Source organism: Lygodium microphyllum, chromosome 13, assembly GCF_053477565.2.
Source record: "Lygodium microphyllum isolate KBCC chromosome 13, Lygodium_microphyllum_v1.1.10, whole genome shotgun sequence".
NCBI lineage: Eukaryota > Viridiplantae > Streptophyta > Polypodiopsida > Schizaeales > Lygodiaceae > Lygodium > Lygodium microphyllum.
Window position 1 is genome coordinate 123,334,640 of NC_141147.1, and position 17,901 is coordinate 123,352,540.

Consider the following 17,901-nt stretch of genomic DNA (forward strand, 5'->3'; position numbering starts at 1 on the left):
CGAACAATTTCCTTGCGAGGGCACAAGTGGCACCATTATTGCACTTTGTGTGAGCATGACATCTTGCATTACCCCATGCATTGGCATTCTATCTATGTAAACATGAATCTGTGCACATTTATCCATTTTCAGTCTTTAGGAGTGGTTGACTTTGGATTCACCATATTCGTGGCATTATACATGGCGGTCTCCAAGGCAATTCTCCCTTGCTTGCTTGCTTGCTTCACATCTTTGCTATATTTGTGTCACCCACACCTTAGCCATTTTCCTTCTTCACTAATACCCAATAATGGTAGTATGCCTATTTTGTGAAGGTCTTGGGTCTGACTATCCCTTATTACTCTCCTGTTTAAGACACGGATACTCGATAGAACAAAAACTAATTTGAAAACCTCACTTAATATTAAATCTATCAAAGCTACAAAGCCATCAAAAAAAAAAAGTTCATAGTTGCTACCATCCGCCTTTCCAGGACTTGGTAGGCCACTCGGCAGCCGCCATGCATCCTTTGTCCAATGCCTTGGTCTCTCTAGGGTGATCACTTGGGCTCCCTTGGCAAGATAACCATCGCCTTTGTAGTCTTAGTAGGCGACTGAGCAGTCAACGTGCACCCTTTGTCCAATGCTCTAGCTGCTTTGGGGAGGGAAGCCTCGGAATAAAATACTTTAAAAAAAGGGAGGCTTGGCTAGCCTACTTCTCGTGGCACCATTGTTGGGCCTGAGAGAGGGTGTTGAGCTAAAAATGCATTAGCTTCACTTAAACAGCCTCAAAACATGCTTAAGGCAGAAATCTTGTTTATTTAAAAAGAAATGTGTTCCTAGAGAATATTTGTATCCATAAACACAGCCACTTGGGAGGGCCCAAACTTTCTATAAATAGGTATACTGCCCTCCATTCAGCCCTAATCTCGTTTTTGCAAGTTTCATGTGTTTTCACCTTTCTGCCTACACCCCGTTCGCAAAGGACATCGCAGTCCAAGCTGTCCATTGCAGTCTTCACTTATTTAGCGCCTATTTCCAATCCTTCATCATCAATTTGCTGCTATTTCTAGCCAGGCGACTGTTGCTGTCTGTTATCTAGCTCTCATACAGCCTGCCACGCCAGCATACTGCTGCATTTGCAGGCCCCAACTGCCACCTTGCAGATTTTCTCTCTCCTCCAGCTGTCACCATTATCTCCTCAGCCTGTCATCGCCACTATTTTCTCTCCTGCAGCTTGCGTTTGCTGTTTTCTCTCTCCTACAGCCTGCACTCATTGTTTTCTCTCTCCTTGCTTGTGTTTTTAGTCTTTCTCTCTCTTGCACTGTCGTCTGCATTAAATCCAACCTTCCTTCACTATGTTTGCTAGCTAGTGTTCAACATCTGGAGGCTGCCTTGCTGCAATTCAGGATCCATTAGGAGTATGACATGCTCTCCAGCTCATTACCCCTATCCTGATCCTTGAGATACAAGAGTTCAAGGTATAGTATTCATTCACTACATACTATGTTTGTTGCATGAGCATTGTATATTCAATAGTCATATCATTTCATTCATTCTTTGTCTTCATTGTCTCTGAGTTACCCTAACCCTAATTGTGGTGTTCTATTAGTTTGTGCTTTGTTGTAAAGTGTTATTTGTGTTTCTTTGTTAGTGTATTTTCTTCACAAGTGGGTGATCTTTAAACAAGCAAACCTTGCACAGCTTGTTTTTTTAGCTTTATGGATAGATTGCTATAGGGAACCAAAAAAACATTAATTGTTTTGCTGGAGTTGCTCAATGGGCCATGCATACTTGCACTGTGTGGCATAGCTTGGTCCTTCATGGCCTCAAGAATTTGTGTCCAAGCTGAACTTAGCATGTGATTTTTGGGTTGGAGTTGGATAAGTCGCGAGTATAATTAAGATGCTAAAGGGGAAAGTCTAAAATGCATTGTGGATTCATTGTTATGCAACCATAAGGGACATGCTGACATTAGTTGAACCACTCACTTGTGCAAATTAGGGTTTGTGCTGAAGACCAAGAAAAAACCTTAATCATGAGTGATGCAATAGCTTGGATTTGTGACTAAGTTGGACTCCTTGGGATTGCATGTGCTATTGTTATTTAATAGCAAAAGAAAGTAAGTTTCTGCACAAGATAGGCTGAAAGCTTTGACTTTCATTCAACAATTTGATGCAACCTATTTAGTGGGAACTTCATCGAGTCCTCAAAGATGCCAAAGGCAACCACTTTTTTGAAGGGGAATGCATTGCAGTGGTGGTCCACTCTTTTGATGCAAGGTAGAGCACCGTTGTTGAGTATTTCACTCATGCCTCACTTACGCCTACGATCACATCGGAGTGTCGGTATCAATAGGACACTGGGGCACTTTTTACTCTCGGTAGAAGAGGTTTTTTTCCCCAGACTTATGGTATTATTTTGTATGTGCTTATGTCACACACTTACAGGCACTTACCGTGTTCGGGTGTGAACACCCCCTATAATCCTAAGGTTTAAGGGTTGTACCTTGTACTTTCAGTTTACACTCTTTCAATCTATAGCATTGAGTGTCGTACTTCACTCTCACACTGTCTACTATTTTTTGTGCTGAGCTTCGATCCTGCTGTCCTCTCTCACATTTGGTATCAGAGCATTGGCTCTGCTCTGCTCAGCTCAGGTCCTGCCCAGCTCCGCTCAGCCTCCAGGAGCTTCTTGCTCAATCCAACTCTGCCTTGGCTCTATTTAGTCTCCAGCAGCTCATGCCCTTTCCCTGCTCACCAGCACCAGTGCTGCTAGTCTCCAGCAGCTCCTCGCCTAGCACCATTGCCCTGCGCCACCAAACTGCAACTCGCCAGTCTGCCAGGGAGCTCCTCGCCCTTGCAGCTTCCTGCCCTGAGACCAATGCCTGCCTGGAGTAGTGCACGCCCCCTGTGCTACACCACCTGCCTGTGATGCCTCTGTTCAGGCATCGTCAGCGACTCCGGCTCCTGCCACGTCAACTTCACGCATCAAACGCCTCCTGTCCGCCCCTGTGCCACATCTACTGCTGCACCGCCTGTCACCTGTCAACACCACGATGACCACCCGTCTGACCTGACACACGCCAGTGGTCAACGACAGCCCGTCAGTACGTCAGGTATTTTTTAAAATTTTTCTTTATCCTTTCATTCCAAATAAATTTCTGGAAGAGGGGATTCCTACGCAGCAGGCACAGCATTCAGATAAATTTTTGGAAGAGGGGATTCCTACGCAGCATGCACAGTATTCAGAAACGTGTCTAGGACACATTGAATGCAAATTTCTGGCCAAATTTATCAGACATTTTAGGGCTTTTATGTTTTTTGAGAACATTGGCATATGAACTGCCGCTACAGTCACAGAAAGACTGTTTTGAACTTTTGAACACATTTGAGGCAAGAAATTTTGGGGATTTTGCTGGTACAGTGTTGCTGAACACTGATTGCACGTTGGACCGCGCGCATAACAGATAGTTTTGACAGAGTGCACCTCTGTACACTAATTACAGAAAGTTATTTCCTGCAATTTGTGGAAATTTTCAGATTTCCAGTGTAGTCCTGCTTCGACATTGCTCTTTTGCATTTTTTTGGTAATTGAACATCATGGCAAATCAAGGATGAGATGTTTTCACCTATGTATCCAAGGAGGATAGATTGGATGGAAATAACTATTCACTTTGGTCCTTCATGATGAAGAATGTACTTGTGGCCAAAAATCCTTGGGATTATGTTAGTGGAGAAAAAGCTCGACCTAGAGTTGTGGCTCCAACTACTCCTCCTCCAGGAGGACGTGCACCACGGGCACCTCAGCCTGCTCCACTTCAGCCACTTCCCCAAAGAACAGCAGCTCAAAAAGCATGGGATACATGGGATGCACAGGCTTTGTCATTGATTGCATTGGCAGTTCAGCGGTCAATCATCCCCCACATTCGTTCAGCAGCTTCTTCACGAGAAGCTTGGCTAACTTTGGAGCAGATGTTTGCAGGTAAGAATGAGACTCGCATCTCTTTCTCCCTACTGCATAAGCATTGCATCTCCACCTCACTCCTCTTGTTCCCCTTTTTGGGCCTGAGAGGGGGTGTTGAGAAACCCTTCACCATTCACCCGCAGTTTGCGTTTTTGCATTTCTGCGTTTTTGCAGCCCCAAAAAGGGGTGCCATCCTAGACTTACTGTGCCTATTTATAGGCCACTCTCTCATTCATTCCTCACGGCTGATTCATTCAGTCCGTCACCTCCTCTCTAGCCTCTCCACTACCCTCACACCCCTTCAGGAGGACATTGTGGTTCGTGGTTCGTGGTTCGTGGTTGTCTTCATCATCTTTCTTGTGCTACAGCACCCTTGTTCCCTTGTATCACATTCACTCCATGATTCAGAACTTCATCATTCCATTCATCAAAGTGTCTTCTCTCTTCTCTTCTCTTCTCCATGTTTGCCGAGTTCACTCCGTGTTCCTCCCCGCCAACCCTACTGTCTCGCTGGTACGTCATCTTTTGACAGCCACATCAGCAGGTGCCATGTCAGCAGCTGTAGTCGGACTGTTTTATCATTATTTTATTCAGTCGGCTGCATTTACTGCAGCCAACCTGGTGCAGTCTTTTTTTTTTAATCTGGCTATAAATAGCCAGTTGGTGGCACACTCAGTCATTCATTATTCAGATTCTAATCTTGAGATCTGTTGGCTGAGACAGACTATGCTCGAGCTGACAGAGATCGGGGTCATCAAGTCGAAGACACACACAGATATTTCCTCTGCCCCCGTGTATATTTCTGCACTCTTATATAGCATACTACACTGCAGATTTTCTACGTTTACACTCCTTTTCTCTCTCTCTTCTCTCTGTGTTCACTCTCTCTCAGTCTTTGTCCTACGCTTCTGCATCGCTGCACTCTGACATGGTATCAAAGCAGTGAAGATGGACTGACTGAGGGCTGAACCTATCTGAACAGGAGATTTCAGCACGACACAAGGCTGCGTTTCTAGGATTCGAGGGCGAGCGGGAGGGCTGCGCATTGGATCAAGGCTGAAGCGAGCGTGGGCGTGCGGGAAAGGAGTCCAATCGGTAAACTTGTTGCAGGTTTTTGCTGTTTGAAGGGGAGGAAGGCTGCGTTTTCAGGCCTTCCATTGCAGATTTTACCTTTTCATCGCCTTCAGCGGGTGAAGAAGGTACGGGCAGAGACGGAAACAGCCCTACCAGGCTGCGTTTACACAGTCAAAGGGGGCTGCTTTTGCGTTTGTGCAAGCGTTGCAGGTGAACATGTCTACAGAGGCTGATTCGGAGTTCCAAGCGATCATGGACAGGAAGGTGCATGTCCTATCGGCTCTTCCATCGGCTCAGAAGCTTGATGGTAACAATTACCGCATCTGGCGGGTAATGATGTTGGCCATTCTGGAGTCTTATGATTTGGAGGAGCTTGTGTTGGAGGAGATCAACCGGCCCTTGGTGCTAGATGAGTCCAAACTCTCTTCCAGTGCTCATGCGGAGTTGACCAAGGCCCAATCTCATTAGGACAAACTGAATGCCAGGATTCGTTCTTTTCTTTTTCTGTCTTGCACTACAGGCGTGATAGCTCACATCGAGCACTTGTCGGTGGCTCGAGAGATATGGCTGGGGCTCGACCAAATGTACAATCGAATGACCCTGATGAAGAGGGTTTCTTTGGAGGTGCAGATACGGACCTTGTCGCTTCAGGAACACATCAACAAGCTTCAGCAGCTTCAGATGCAGGTTCAAAATGCGAGGAAGCCTATTTCCTCCGAAGACATAGCGATCGCTTTACTATCCTAGTTGCCACCACGATTCGGTACTTTTTATCCCTTATTGCTTCAGGAACAGCTGAAGGGACAGAATGCTTCCAAATCGGAGGCATTGGTTGGTCAAGCCTCTCAGAAGAAGGGGAAGGACCAAAAGAAGAAGAAGGAGGACAACAAATCCAAGAAGGACAAGGATAAGGAATCGACTTGCCCTATTTGTGGTAAGACCGGTCATTGGAAGAAGGATTGCCCCAACAAAGACAAGACGAACACCAAGAAGAAGGACATCAAGGATTCTGGAGCGGTGGTTGCACCCTCATCAGCTGCTTTTCTACACTTAGCAGTCATTGAGGACTCTACATCGAAGACTTCTGATGCTGCAATGATAACTCCCCAGGCTTGAGAGTGGATTGTGGGCAGTGGTGTCTCATGGCACATGACTCCTCCTTCCAATGGTGTTGCCCATTTGCGACCTTCGCATAGGCAGATTCTCATTGGAGACAGCTCTTCTGTGTCTATTGCTACGCGGGGTGAGATGCAGCTTATTCCAAATGGATGTAGTGGTACCCACACTTCCGAGGTGTTGCATGTGCTAGGCTTGGGGTATCATTTGCTTTTGGTCCATAAGATTTGTGCTCTTGGCCTCTTGGTGGAGTTTGATAGTGATACTCTTCGAGTCCTTGATCGTGGATCGAGGAAGGTTCTCTCTGCAAGGTATGACGAGGATGGCATCTACAAGTTGAAGTCTTCCACAGCTCTTACCTCTCTTCTTCTTACCTCTTAGACATAGTCCGAGCTTTGGCATGCTCACTTTGGCCACTTGAACTATGAGTACCTTCAGAAGGCGTCGAGAGGATCGTTTGTCCGAGGTTTGCCAAATATAGTGGTGAGCCATTAGCCATGTGTCTCCTGCATTCGTGGGAAATTGCATCGGGATGCAATTCCCAACAAAGCTTCGAGGCGGTCTACTTCACCCATGGAGCTTGTATCTACGGATCTTTGTGGCCCGATGAGGACCGAGTCCCTGAAGGGGAGCTTGTACTTCATGTTGATCGTAGATGACTACGGCAGGATGACTTGGGCCTATTTCTTGACTTTGAAGTCGGAGGCTTTCTCTCACTTCAAGGATTGGTTTCTCTTTGAGAAGAACCGTTCTGGCCGGCGACTGAAGACCTTGCGTTCAGACAAGGGAGGTGAATTTATGTTTAATGAGTTTGCTCATTTTTGTGCAGATAGGGGCATTCAACAGGAGTTTGCTAACACCACCACTCCCCAAGAGAATGGCATTTTGGAGCAGAAGAACCAAAGTGTGATCGAGATGGCACGCACCATGATGGATCACCGACAGACACCTCAGTTTCTGTGGGCCGAGGCAGTGGCTACCGCAATTCACATCCTCAATCGATCTCCCACTTCGGCCGTTGACAGGATGACACCTTTTCAGGCTTACTTTGGGACTAAGCTTGATGTCTCTTATTTCAGGATCTTTGGGTGTGACGCTTATGTGCATATCCTGAAGACACATGACAAGTTTGAGGCGGCTTTCCGACGACAAGTTTTTATTGGCTAAACTCCCAGTCCCAAGGTTATCGTCTGTTTGATCCTATCAAGCGTGATATCTACAAGAGCCGAGATGTGCGGTTCGTGGAAGTTCCGGCCACAGAGGGGGGTGAGGAGCACCCCGTTCTTGGAGATCCAGGGGAGAGTTGGGCTCCCGAGACAATTACTTTGGAGCCAAAGTCTTTTGATAGAGATTCTTCTTCTGATTCAGAGTCTTCACTTCCACCGGCCACCCCTGTGGAGCTTCCACCGCTGGATGTTCCCGAGTCTTCAGCAGATGGAGAGCAACGAGGAGAGGTCCCGGCCTACTCCTTGTTGGGCCCGTGTGACACTCCGAGAATCAGGGATCGAGGGAGTCCCTAAGGAGTGGGAACCGCAGGATGGACCGCGGAGGTCACGGAGGAACCAGGCACATTCTATAGAGCTTGTTTGCTCCAACTATTGTTTGCTGACCCGTGTTATGCAGGATCGTGAGCCCACTTCAGTGAAGGAGGCCCACTTGGACAGTGTCCCTCGTGGGGAAATTGTTCACTTGCCCAAGCGCCCTAGGACAAAGATGATGAAAACATGCAATGCATAGGAGGAATGTTGGACTTTGTGTGGTGCCGAGAACCATAAGGATATGCCTGTACTCGATCTCGGGAGGTGGCTTCATGCTAACCAAGTGACCAAGGCAAGAAGAGAAGAGGAGGAAGAAGATGTAGAGAATCCCTAACATCCAAGATTTCCATCGGAAAGGGAACTTACGGTAAAGAACAGTAGACGGAGTGAACTGGAGAACCCGAAACTCAACCTCGGGAGAGAAGCCACTAGCTCCGTGCATCCATGCTGGAAGGAATACGAAGGCCTCATCACCAAGTCGCGGCTGAACCTCCGAGGTCCTGATCTAGGTGGTACCTGAAGATCCTGGGTATCAGTAGAAGAGATGATTGGTCGAAGTTAGTCACCCCAAGAAAGTAGAGGATGGGTGAAGAACTTCATGGGGAGTAGGTTCCCCCTCTGAGGTGGGAGGTGGAGGGGCCCCTCCTAAAGTCGAAGAAGTAGATGCCCCCTTTGAGGGCAAAGAAATAACATCCCCCTCTGAATCCCCCTCTGAAGTAGATAGGGAATCCAAAAACTCATGGATCACGGACTCCGAAATGTTTGATGACGAAGGAAGTGCTGCCGGTCGTGCTGAAGAAGGTATCACTCAGGCTCCTCATCATCAAGGGTGCTTGCTGCCATAACAAACTCCATGGTATGTGCAGTATCATGCATACGAGCTTGCCTTCTAGTACGACCAGCCAAGGGTGCATCCAGATGACTATCTTTCGTAGTCTGTAAATACCATCTAGGCATTTGTCTTGCCTCCTGACTGTGCATAAGCCCTTACTGAATTTCAGTTTCAGCACTTTGCTGAATATTCAGATCAGCCAATGGCTGATTTTCTGCATTTTCAAAAGGAGTAGCTGGCTGAACATTGAGTTCACTTGCTGAAACTCCAGCTGGATCACCAAATGTAATGGGTAGCAGCCCTTCAAATACATCACGGGCAGCCTGATATGTATCTAAACCAGCCAGGGACAATTCTGATTTTTCATCAAATAGTACATCCCTACTGACAAACACCTTTTTAGAAACAGGATCATAGAGTCTGTAGCCTTTGCTCTCACTGCTATATCCCATAAAACTGCATTTGACAGCCTTGTTATCCAACTTTTTCCTGAGTACCTTTGGAATACGTGCATATGCAAGGCACCCAAAGGTACGAAAGTGTCCAACAGAAGGTTTCCAGCTATTCCAAGCCTCAAAAGGTGTAATTTTCTTCAAAGCTTTGGTGGGGCATTTGTTCAAAACATGGCAAGCACACATGACGGCTTCCATCCAAAAATTGTGAGGCAAGCTCTTTGCCTTCAGCATACATCTGGCCATCTCCATGAGTGACCGATTCTCTCTCTCTGCAACCCCATTCAGCTGTGGAGTATAAGCAGTAATGTACTGATGGACAATGCCCTTCTGCTTCAAAAAAGAATTCAGCATAGAGGACATGTATTCCTCCCCTCGGTCCGAACGGAGAGTCTTAATTTTACAACCAGTCTAGTTTTCAACAAGTGCAATAAAAGCCAAGAATGCATCATACACTTCTGACTTTTTGACCAAAGAGTAGACCCAACAAAATCGAGTAAAGTCATCAATAAAAGTCACAAAATAGTAACATCCTCCCAATGACTTCGTCTGGATAGGCCCACATACATCTGAATGCACTAACTGCAACTTGGCTGTTGCTCTAAAAGCAACATCACGGGGAAACGAAAAGCGATGCATTTTTCCCAAAATACATCCTTCGCACAAGTGATCAGGAGGTCTCTCCAGTAGAGGTAATCCATCTAGCATTTGCATACGCTGTAAGAGCATCAAGCTGCCAAAGTTCACATGCCCCATCCTAGCATGCCATAACTCTGCCTATATCATAGTAGGAGTAAGAGTGGATGTCAAATACGCTGACTGATCAATTGAAAGAGCATCCTACTCGTATAACCCATGAGATAAAGTGCCTGTGAAGACCAAAGTCATGTGTTCTTTGTCTCTCACCATGCATTAGTCATCATCAAATGTGACCTGCAATCCACAACGTGCCAAAGAAGAGATAGAAAGCAAATTCTTCTTTATGCCTGGCACAAACAAAGCATCTTGTAGGCGGAGAAGAGAGCGATCAATGGCTGTGAGCACAATCTCCCCAATACCTCTAATAGGATATGATGCATTGTTGGCACACTGTACAGACTTGCCAACTGGAGCTGCATAAACAGATGCAAATAAATCTCTGCGAGATGTAATATGCCTAGAAGTACCACTGTCAAAAAACCAAGTGCCTGCATCCTCAGTAGAGCTGAATGCTCGATCTGCCCAACAGGTGTCATAACTGCATGTGTAAAAACAATAGTCCCTGTCTACAACAAAGGACGCGGACTCAGTAGCAGTGGAAGGAGTGTCAGAAACAGACATTCCTGATTCCTTTTTCTTCTCTTTGGCAATGCACTTTCTACACTCAGTAATGTAGTGGCCTGGCTTCTTGCAGTAATGGCATTTACCCTTTTTGGCTTGCGTGCCCCCTTGTTTTTTCTTTGCCTGTGATGTGCGAGAAGTCCCAGAACTCTGCGGAGCATTCTTCACTTGGCTGCCTTTGCCCTTTTGTCTTGCCATAAAAGCCTGCTCGGTGGCTATAGCATCCACACCACTATTCCTCCATGTTTGCTCCTCCTCTAGAAGCAAATTGACTAATTGTTTGCAATCTGATCATTGGCGAAAGGCTATGGAAGCCGAGTTGGAGGCTATTGAGAGGAATGGCACTTGGTCTCTTGTGCCTCGTCCCTCTCACAAGACGGTGATTGGTGTCAAGTGGGTCTTCAAGACCAAGTACCTTAGCGATGGTTCTTTGGACAAGCACAAGGCTCGCCTTGTTGCTAAAGGTTTTGCTCAACGCCCACGCATTGATTTCCATGATACTTTTGCCCCCACTGCTCGTATGGCAACTATTCGAGTTGTTCTTGCCTTGGCTGGCTATAGGAGATGGCCTGTCTATCAGTTGGATGTGAAGTTGGCCTTTCTAAATAGTGACTTGTAGGAGGAGATCTATGTTGAGTAGCCTCCTGGCTTTGGATCCTCACATGGGAAAGTTTATAGGTTAAAGAAGGCCTTGTATGGCCTCAAGCAGGCTCCGCGTGCATGGAACGAGAAGATTGACTCGTTTCTTCAATCGAAGTTGGAATATCGGCGCTCCAAGGCCGATCCGCAACTTTATGTGCACACTTCCGAGGTTGGTCATGTGTTGTTTGTGTTGTATGTTGATGATTTGATTCTGATAGGGGATCATGGCCAGAAGGTTCGCGAGACCAAGACAGCTTTACATCAGACATTTGAGATGACGGATTTGGGGCTTCTTCATTTCTTCTTAGGTCACGAGATTTATCAATCTCAGAGGGGGATTTTCATCTCTCGACAAAGGTACATTCAGGAGCTCTTGGTGACTTTTGAGATGGAGACTTGTCGGCCCATTACTACTCCTATGGATCCAAACTGGAAGGCCACTTCACACTCAGATTCTTCCGTGACGGATGCTTCCCGCTATCGTCAGTTGATTGGGTCCTTAGTTTGGCTTCTCAACACTTGTATTGACCTTTGTTTTGCTATGGGTCTTTTGGCGGGGTTCATGACTAAACCCAAACAGGTGCATTGGCAGGCTGCCCTGAGGATTCTTCGGTATTTGAGGGGGACCTCTGACTTAGGGATTTCTTATCCAGCAGGTATAGATGCTTCCGATCTTGTTTTTGCTGGTTGGAGTGACTCGGATTGGGCTAGCGATGTGGACCACTGATGGTCTACTACAGGCTACCGTTTTACCTTAGGTACAGGTGTTATCGCTTGGAGTAGCAAGAAGTAGCCCACGGTAGCCCTTTCTTCTATTGAGGCGGAGTATCAGGCTGCGTCTTCCACCACATGTGAGGTTGTATGGCTTCGGTGATTGTTGGAGGAGCTTGGTTGCCCCCAGACTCATCCTACTCTTCTGCGATGCGACAACGAGAGTTGCATTGCCTTGGTGCGGAATCCTGTATTCCATGCCCGGACGAAGCACATTGAGATCCAGGATCACTTCATTCAAGAGAAGCTTCTGGATGGAACCATTGATATGGGGTACTGTAAGAAGGAGGATAATCTTGCAAATTTGTTCACGAAGGCGCTTCCCCAGGCTTTACTTCGTTAGCATTCCAAATCCCTCAGTCTGGTGCCTCGTCCAGGATCTGAGAGGGGGTGTTAGAGGTTGAGTCATCCCCTGGACAGGCTGTGTTAAGAGTTTTTGCACAGTAGGGTTTGGTACAGCATGCCAAGCAGAGGACGCGTCAGCACGGCAGGCAGTACAGTGCCATGTCAGCAGGGTGCCACGTCAACAAGTGCCATGTCAGTAGCTACAATCGGACTGTTTTATCATTATTTTATTCAGTCGGCTGCATTTACTGCAGCCGACCTGGTGCAGGCATTTTCTATTTTCTGGCTATTAATAGTCAGCTGGTGGTACACTCAGTCATTCATTATTCAGATTCTGATCTTGATATCTATTGGCTGAGACAGACTGTGCTCGGGCTGACGGAGACTGAGGTCACAAAGTCGGAGACACACGCAGATATTTCCTCTGCCCCCGTGTATATTTCTGCACTCTTATACAGCATACTACACTGCAAATTTTCTGTATTTACACACTCATTTTCTCTCTCTTCACTCTGTGTTCACTCTCTCAGTCTTTGTCCTACGCTTCTGCATCGTTGCACTCTGACACATCCAAGGTACTATGCTAACATAATGTCTGCCATGGGGTCACTACGCAATGTACTAGTCACTATGAGATGTATGCAGATGAGTATGGTTGTTACCGCGGCTCTGAGACTATACTTTTACATCAGTTTGGGATCAATTCATGATCAATTGGTGAGCTTTTGCCTTAGTTTTGAGATCAAATTTTGATCATCTTGGCTCAAGGTTTTATCAATTTGAGAACTGTTTATGGTTACTTTTGGGGCCAATTTTTACATTAGTTACTGCTCAGTTTTTGCAATCAGTTTGTAATCAATTCTCAAATTAGCAAATGATCAGTTTGTGATCAGATTATACTCAATTTTCAATGGTTTACAGCTGGTTTCATAGACAGTAGCATGTTAGTAAATGCCATTGACATTTTCAACCATGGTATGCTAGAATATGCTTTATTATGATTTTGAAGTTAAAACAATTGAGAAATACGAGTTATGGATGCATCCAATGGGTTTCTAGCAATAGTTCTTGACTATTTCTCAGTATTATTTAATGTTTATGTAGCCTAGAAATTTTCAGTAAGCTTTGGGGCATATAGCATGGTTAGACAATAATGGGCAATGTTGCGACTGTGATGCCTTATGGAAATTCCAATGCAGTATGCTTTTCTTTTTGCACAATGTATTGCAATCGAGGACGATTGCAAGGATTTCAAAGGGGAGGTCTGTCACAAGGACATGAAATTTTAAAATGCTTTAATCTTACCGATAACATTTAATTAAGTTATTAGTCAAATGCACAAGGTTACTTAGCACACGGGATGCACGTGGCAGTTATTTCATGCAAGCCAACGACCCTGAGGATGCAGTGGGTGTCAAAAGAAAAAGTTGTTATAAGTTATGTCAGTTGGGCTTTGGGGGTCAATTGGTATCAATTTCGACCCTAGGATAGTTATTTGGCCAATAAATGTCCATGGTGACATTAGGGACTAGCGTTAATTAATTAATTAATTAATTAATTAATTAATGTCAATCTAAGGTCAACACAGGTTGGAGACCACTCTAGGTTGCAAATGGCTTAACCAATTTAATTATGGATGGGCAGATTTAATTTTGGGCAGGGTCAGAAGGGCTGAAATTAATTTTTAGGATTATTTAATTCTAAAAATTTAATTAAATGGTTGGATAATGCTAAAAAATGAGTTTAGAAGACTACCACTCAGCAAAAATGCCCATGCAAACTGAAAAAACGTTTTTGGGGGGCTGCATCTCAACCATTCGGTTAGTTTACAGCTTGGGAGAGAGTGAGAGAGGAAGCTACTAGTCCAATTTTTTATCAGAGAACAACAATTTGCTGCAAAAGACAGCTATCAGGAGATCTCAGCAAGGAGGGGATAGTAGGGAGACACCTTCTAGGGGCTCACAACAACATTGCTAATCAAGTGACAGCATTTTGGAGGTGCCTCAGTTTGAGTCAAATGGAGACATTACGAGCTCTAACATGTCTATCATGTGTTTTGGCGGAGAAGGCAGCTCTATTTAGAACATGCATTTTTTTTGTCAATCACATTTTAGTGTGTATTTCCTTGTACTACCATGTGCTAGACAACTTGTAAACCCCCTATATACTGCTATCTACCTTCCCACCCCCTGTCAATTATTTTCCAATGCCATATCATCATTTTTGTGGGCAATATACTGTGGCCGGACTGTTTTTATACTAGCCGACTATTTATTTGGAGGTTTTTTTGGCACACCGACCAATTTTAGGGTCTTTTGGCTATATATATCCAACCCTCCACTCGGGGCTAATCATTCTTTTCTTCCTATTGCAAGTGCACACTCAAACTATAACCTTCATCTCCATCTCTTGCAAGGCCTGCTAGCTACATGCTCCGTCTCTATCACCATCACCATATCTGATGCTTCATCATTTTCCAGCCTAATCTAGTGCCCTCACTAATGCTTTGGGCTACGTGCAAGCACTAATTAATCCATTATTGTATTCAACATTCTTTACAAATTCAGTGCAGACTTCTCTTTCACTCTTGCTCTCTTCCCCTTTTCTCGCCGTGTTCGTGTTCCTCTTCCCTTGCACACTCTCATAATACAGTCCCTTTTTTATTCCAATCTTAGGCCAGAGAAGAGTTGTTGAGCTAAAATGCATTAGCTTTATTAAAACAACCCCAAAACTCAATTGATTGATTAATTAAATCTTTTATTAAAAAGAAAAGTGTTTGTAGAGAGTGTTTGTGTCCCATAAGCACCTATCCTCATTGGGGGGAACCCAAACTTTCTATAAATAGGTATACTACCCTCCCCTCAACCACAATCTCGTTTTTGTAGCTTGCATGTTCCAGAGCTTTGTTGTCCACACCCCATACGTAGAGGATATCTCAGCCGAAGCTGTCTACCATTGCATGTCATCATCAAGCGCCTATTGTCCAGCCTTCTCCTTCTATTTCTTCAGTTTCCAGCCATAGTTCAGCTGCTGTCCAGCCAGGAGCTGCTGCTGTCCACTCTCTACCTATTGTGCCTGCATTCAATCAGCCCAAAAGGCTGTGTTTACTGATGTTTGTTGCTTTCCAGCCTGCGCGGACTAGCCAAGAGCTGTCATCTACTGCTGGCAGCAGCTACATAAGAGGCTGCATTTTGATCATCAACTGCCACCCAATCTCTGTTGTGCTGTGTTTTGTTGCCACATCATCATCATCTACATTTGCTGATTTTACCTTGTGTGCCGCCCATCTATGACATTGATCCAACACCTCTCTTACAATTAGCATTTTTCCACCCTCCATGCATGCCCAACCACCTTCTCCATATTTTCATACTTTGTTTCATTTCGTGAAACAAGGTCACAAAACGGAAAAAAAAAAATAGAGCTTTTTAATTAAAAGAACATGTGCCGTTTCTCTATTACAACCCACATTTTTTCTATGTACTCCTTGCACACCCTCTCACCTCCTCCTCCTCCTTGTGCATCTCCTCCTCCTCCATCTCTTCCTACTCCACCCTCATACACCTCCATCTCCACCGCATCTCTTCCTCATCTTCATCCTCCACCTCTTCCACACTCCACCTTTCCCCTACCTTGGGCCCCTCATCTCAAGCGACAATGCCTCCTCACAAGGTTTTCACTCATGAAAATCAATTTCTACCTTCACTTTACATTACGTTTATATGTATGTTGTAGCCTATACATTTTGATTTATGAGTCATGAATGCTAGTTTCTAAATCAGTATGTGAAATGGATGTTTTAGTTTAAGCTTTTGACTTTTGACTCTAGGATCTAGATGGAATGAACATTTTCATTTTATGCATATGTTTTCTTTCTCGAATATTACTATATATGGATATATTTTTCTTCCTCTAATATTACTAATATATAATAATTCTAATTGCTATAATAATATTTTTCAAAACCTCAAGGTAGCTCACAAATGAAATGCAAAACAAAACCTCAAAACCTTGAGACACGAAACAGGATGAAACATTTCTAGTAACTATGCTTGGTGCATGTGGTTTGTTTCAATAAATTCCTGTAAATGGGAAGAGGCCAATTCTCCTCTCCCTCTCAACATGGTGCTCTCTTTCTCTCTCTCTCTCTCTCTCTCTCTCTCTCTCTCTCTCTCTCTCTCTCAAATTTCATGGTGGTAAATTGTTCAATCTTTCACAATCCCTATGTGTTGTCATCATGTACCATCTTAACTTGTCGGTGCCCTTTCTATGGAAGTTCCGAATAGAATTCTCAGGATTTGTGTTCACTTCCTTTCATGCCATCATTGCATCCATACATCATTGCTCTTAGAACACTACTGTTCTTTGATAATTATGAGATCCCAATCACTCTAAGATTCTTTGATAGTTAAAAGATATTCCTTAAATGTGCAAATAAATGTTGCATTCCATTTGGTCTATCATGCAAAATAAATCACATTTGAACAGTAAATTGTAATTCTTTCCAAAAGACTTGTTTGATTTCACATGTTATAATGCAGAAACATTACATTCATCTGCCGCGTAGAAGCAGGGCAAATCCTGGCAAAGTTAATTATACTAGTCATTCCAGTAAGCACTTCAATTGAATCAATTTGAAGTGACTGACAACATTTTTTGCTGTTGCACCTTTCTTCGTATAGAGAGAGCGGGCACCCAAGGCGAAGCCAAGTGCTAGCAACAGAACACCACCAGCTTTGACAGCACCTACAAAATCAGACACTTAATCAAGCAGATACTCTCTCTTCCTTGGTTATGAGTGTGAGTGCCTCGGTGTGTGTGCTGGCGCGTGTGTTGTTGGGACAGGTGGTCGCAGGCTTACCGTCTGCAAGGCTCTAGACGAAGATTACCTTGAAGTATGTTTCTCTCAGAGCGATGAGACTCCAACGAGGTCCATCCAGCATAGTCGTTCTTTTCTGCATCGCTCTGCAACCACGAGGCATCAGGAAGACTGGCTGCCTTGGGCTTTTCCTGTAATGATGATGATGATGATGATGACAACGACGACGACGACGACTCCTTCTTTTCCTTCTCCTTCTCCTTCTCCTTTTCCTTTTCCTTCTGCTTCTCCTGTTCACCTGTTTCTGATCCATGGCTGCATTGTACACAGAACATCGACATCTGTTCATAATGATGACCGATTCCAGCAGGATGCCGTGCACACCCCATTCCTCCGGCATTCTCTCGAAGCTGCCATGGCACTAAGTGCAGAGATTGCAGAGACAGGTCCATCACAGGTGGAGGTGAGAGCGTGTGCTGTTCAACTACAACAATTTTGCATGTGGTCGCCGGAAGGGAGAGCGAGGCTTCTGTCAAGACACTCGCGGCATGCACTTTTCTTCAACCTCGACTTTCCAAACGTGCCACGCGTATCTCACACGTTGATGTGTCCCTGGTCCTATATGGCATGAGCACTGCGCATGTCTTTTTTCACAGAAGAGAGAAAAAATCCCCTCAATACAATCCCAATGCAGAGCTTTTTAGTGCCACACTGCATATAGTTTGCAAGAGAGAGTGTTCAAACCTCACATCGTGCAAGATGCCATGTATCCTCTCCCAATTCTTGTGGAGAGAATTGACAATCTTTGTCCAAATCCTCGAGAGAGTCTTTGCAATGGATATGTCCAATAGACCTATAGTATGGACTATAGTTGGCAGTCCATATATACCAAGTAATCATGCTGGCTACAAGCTCCTATTTATGACAATGTCCATGAGTCCACACTATCTATGAGAAATTTAACATGGCAATCTTACTCACAAGCTATCTCGAGACATGTAACTATTATAGCCCTATATGTCCTCATATTTAGAGGTTGGACCTCTGT

At 44.9% G+C, this 17,901-nt stretch overlaps 1 protein-coding gene across 2 annotated transcripts in view; it reads right to left on the reverse strand.

Annotated features, from left to right (window-relative positions):
* LOC148027167 (uncharacterized) overlaps positions 1–17,527 on the reverse strand; it is a 44,435-nt gene extending 26,908 nt beyond the window's left edge. Inside the window, exons 1-2 of one of the 2 annotated variants that reach the window (XM_087691710.1) lie at positions 16,924–17,527; positions 16,703–16,780 (exon numbers count right to left, since the gene is read on the reverse strand). In XM_087691710.1, coding sequence (XP_087547836.1) covers positions 16,703–16,780; positions 16,924–17,305 — 460 coding nt within the window. In that variant the 5' untranslated portion in view covers positions 17,306–17,527. Of the gene's footprint in view, positions 1–16,584; positions 16,781–16,923 lie in introns of those variants that run through there. The other variant, XM_087691711.1, reaches the window with a different exon arrangement.
* Positions 17,528–17,901: the final 374 nt, after the last annotated feature.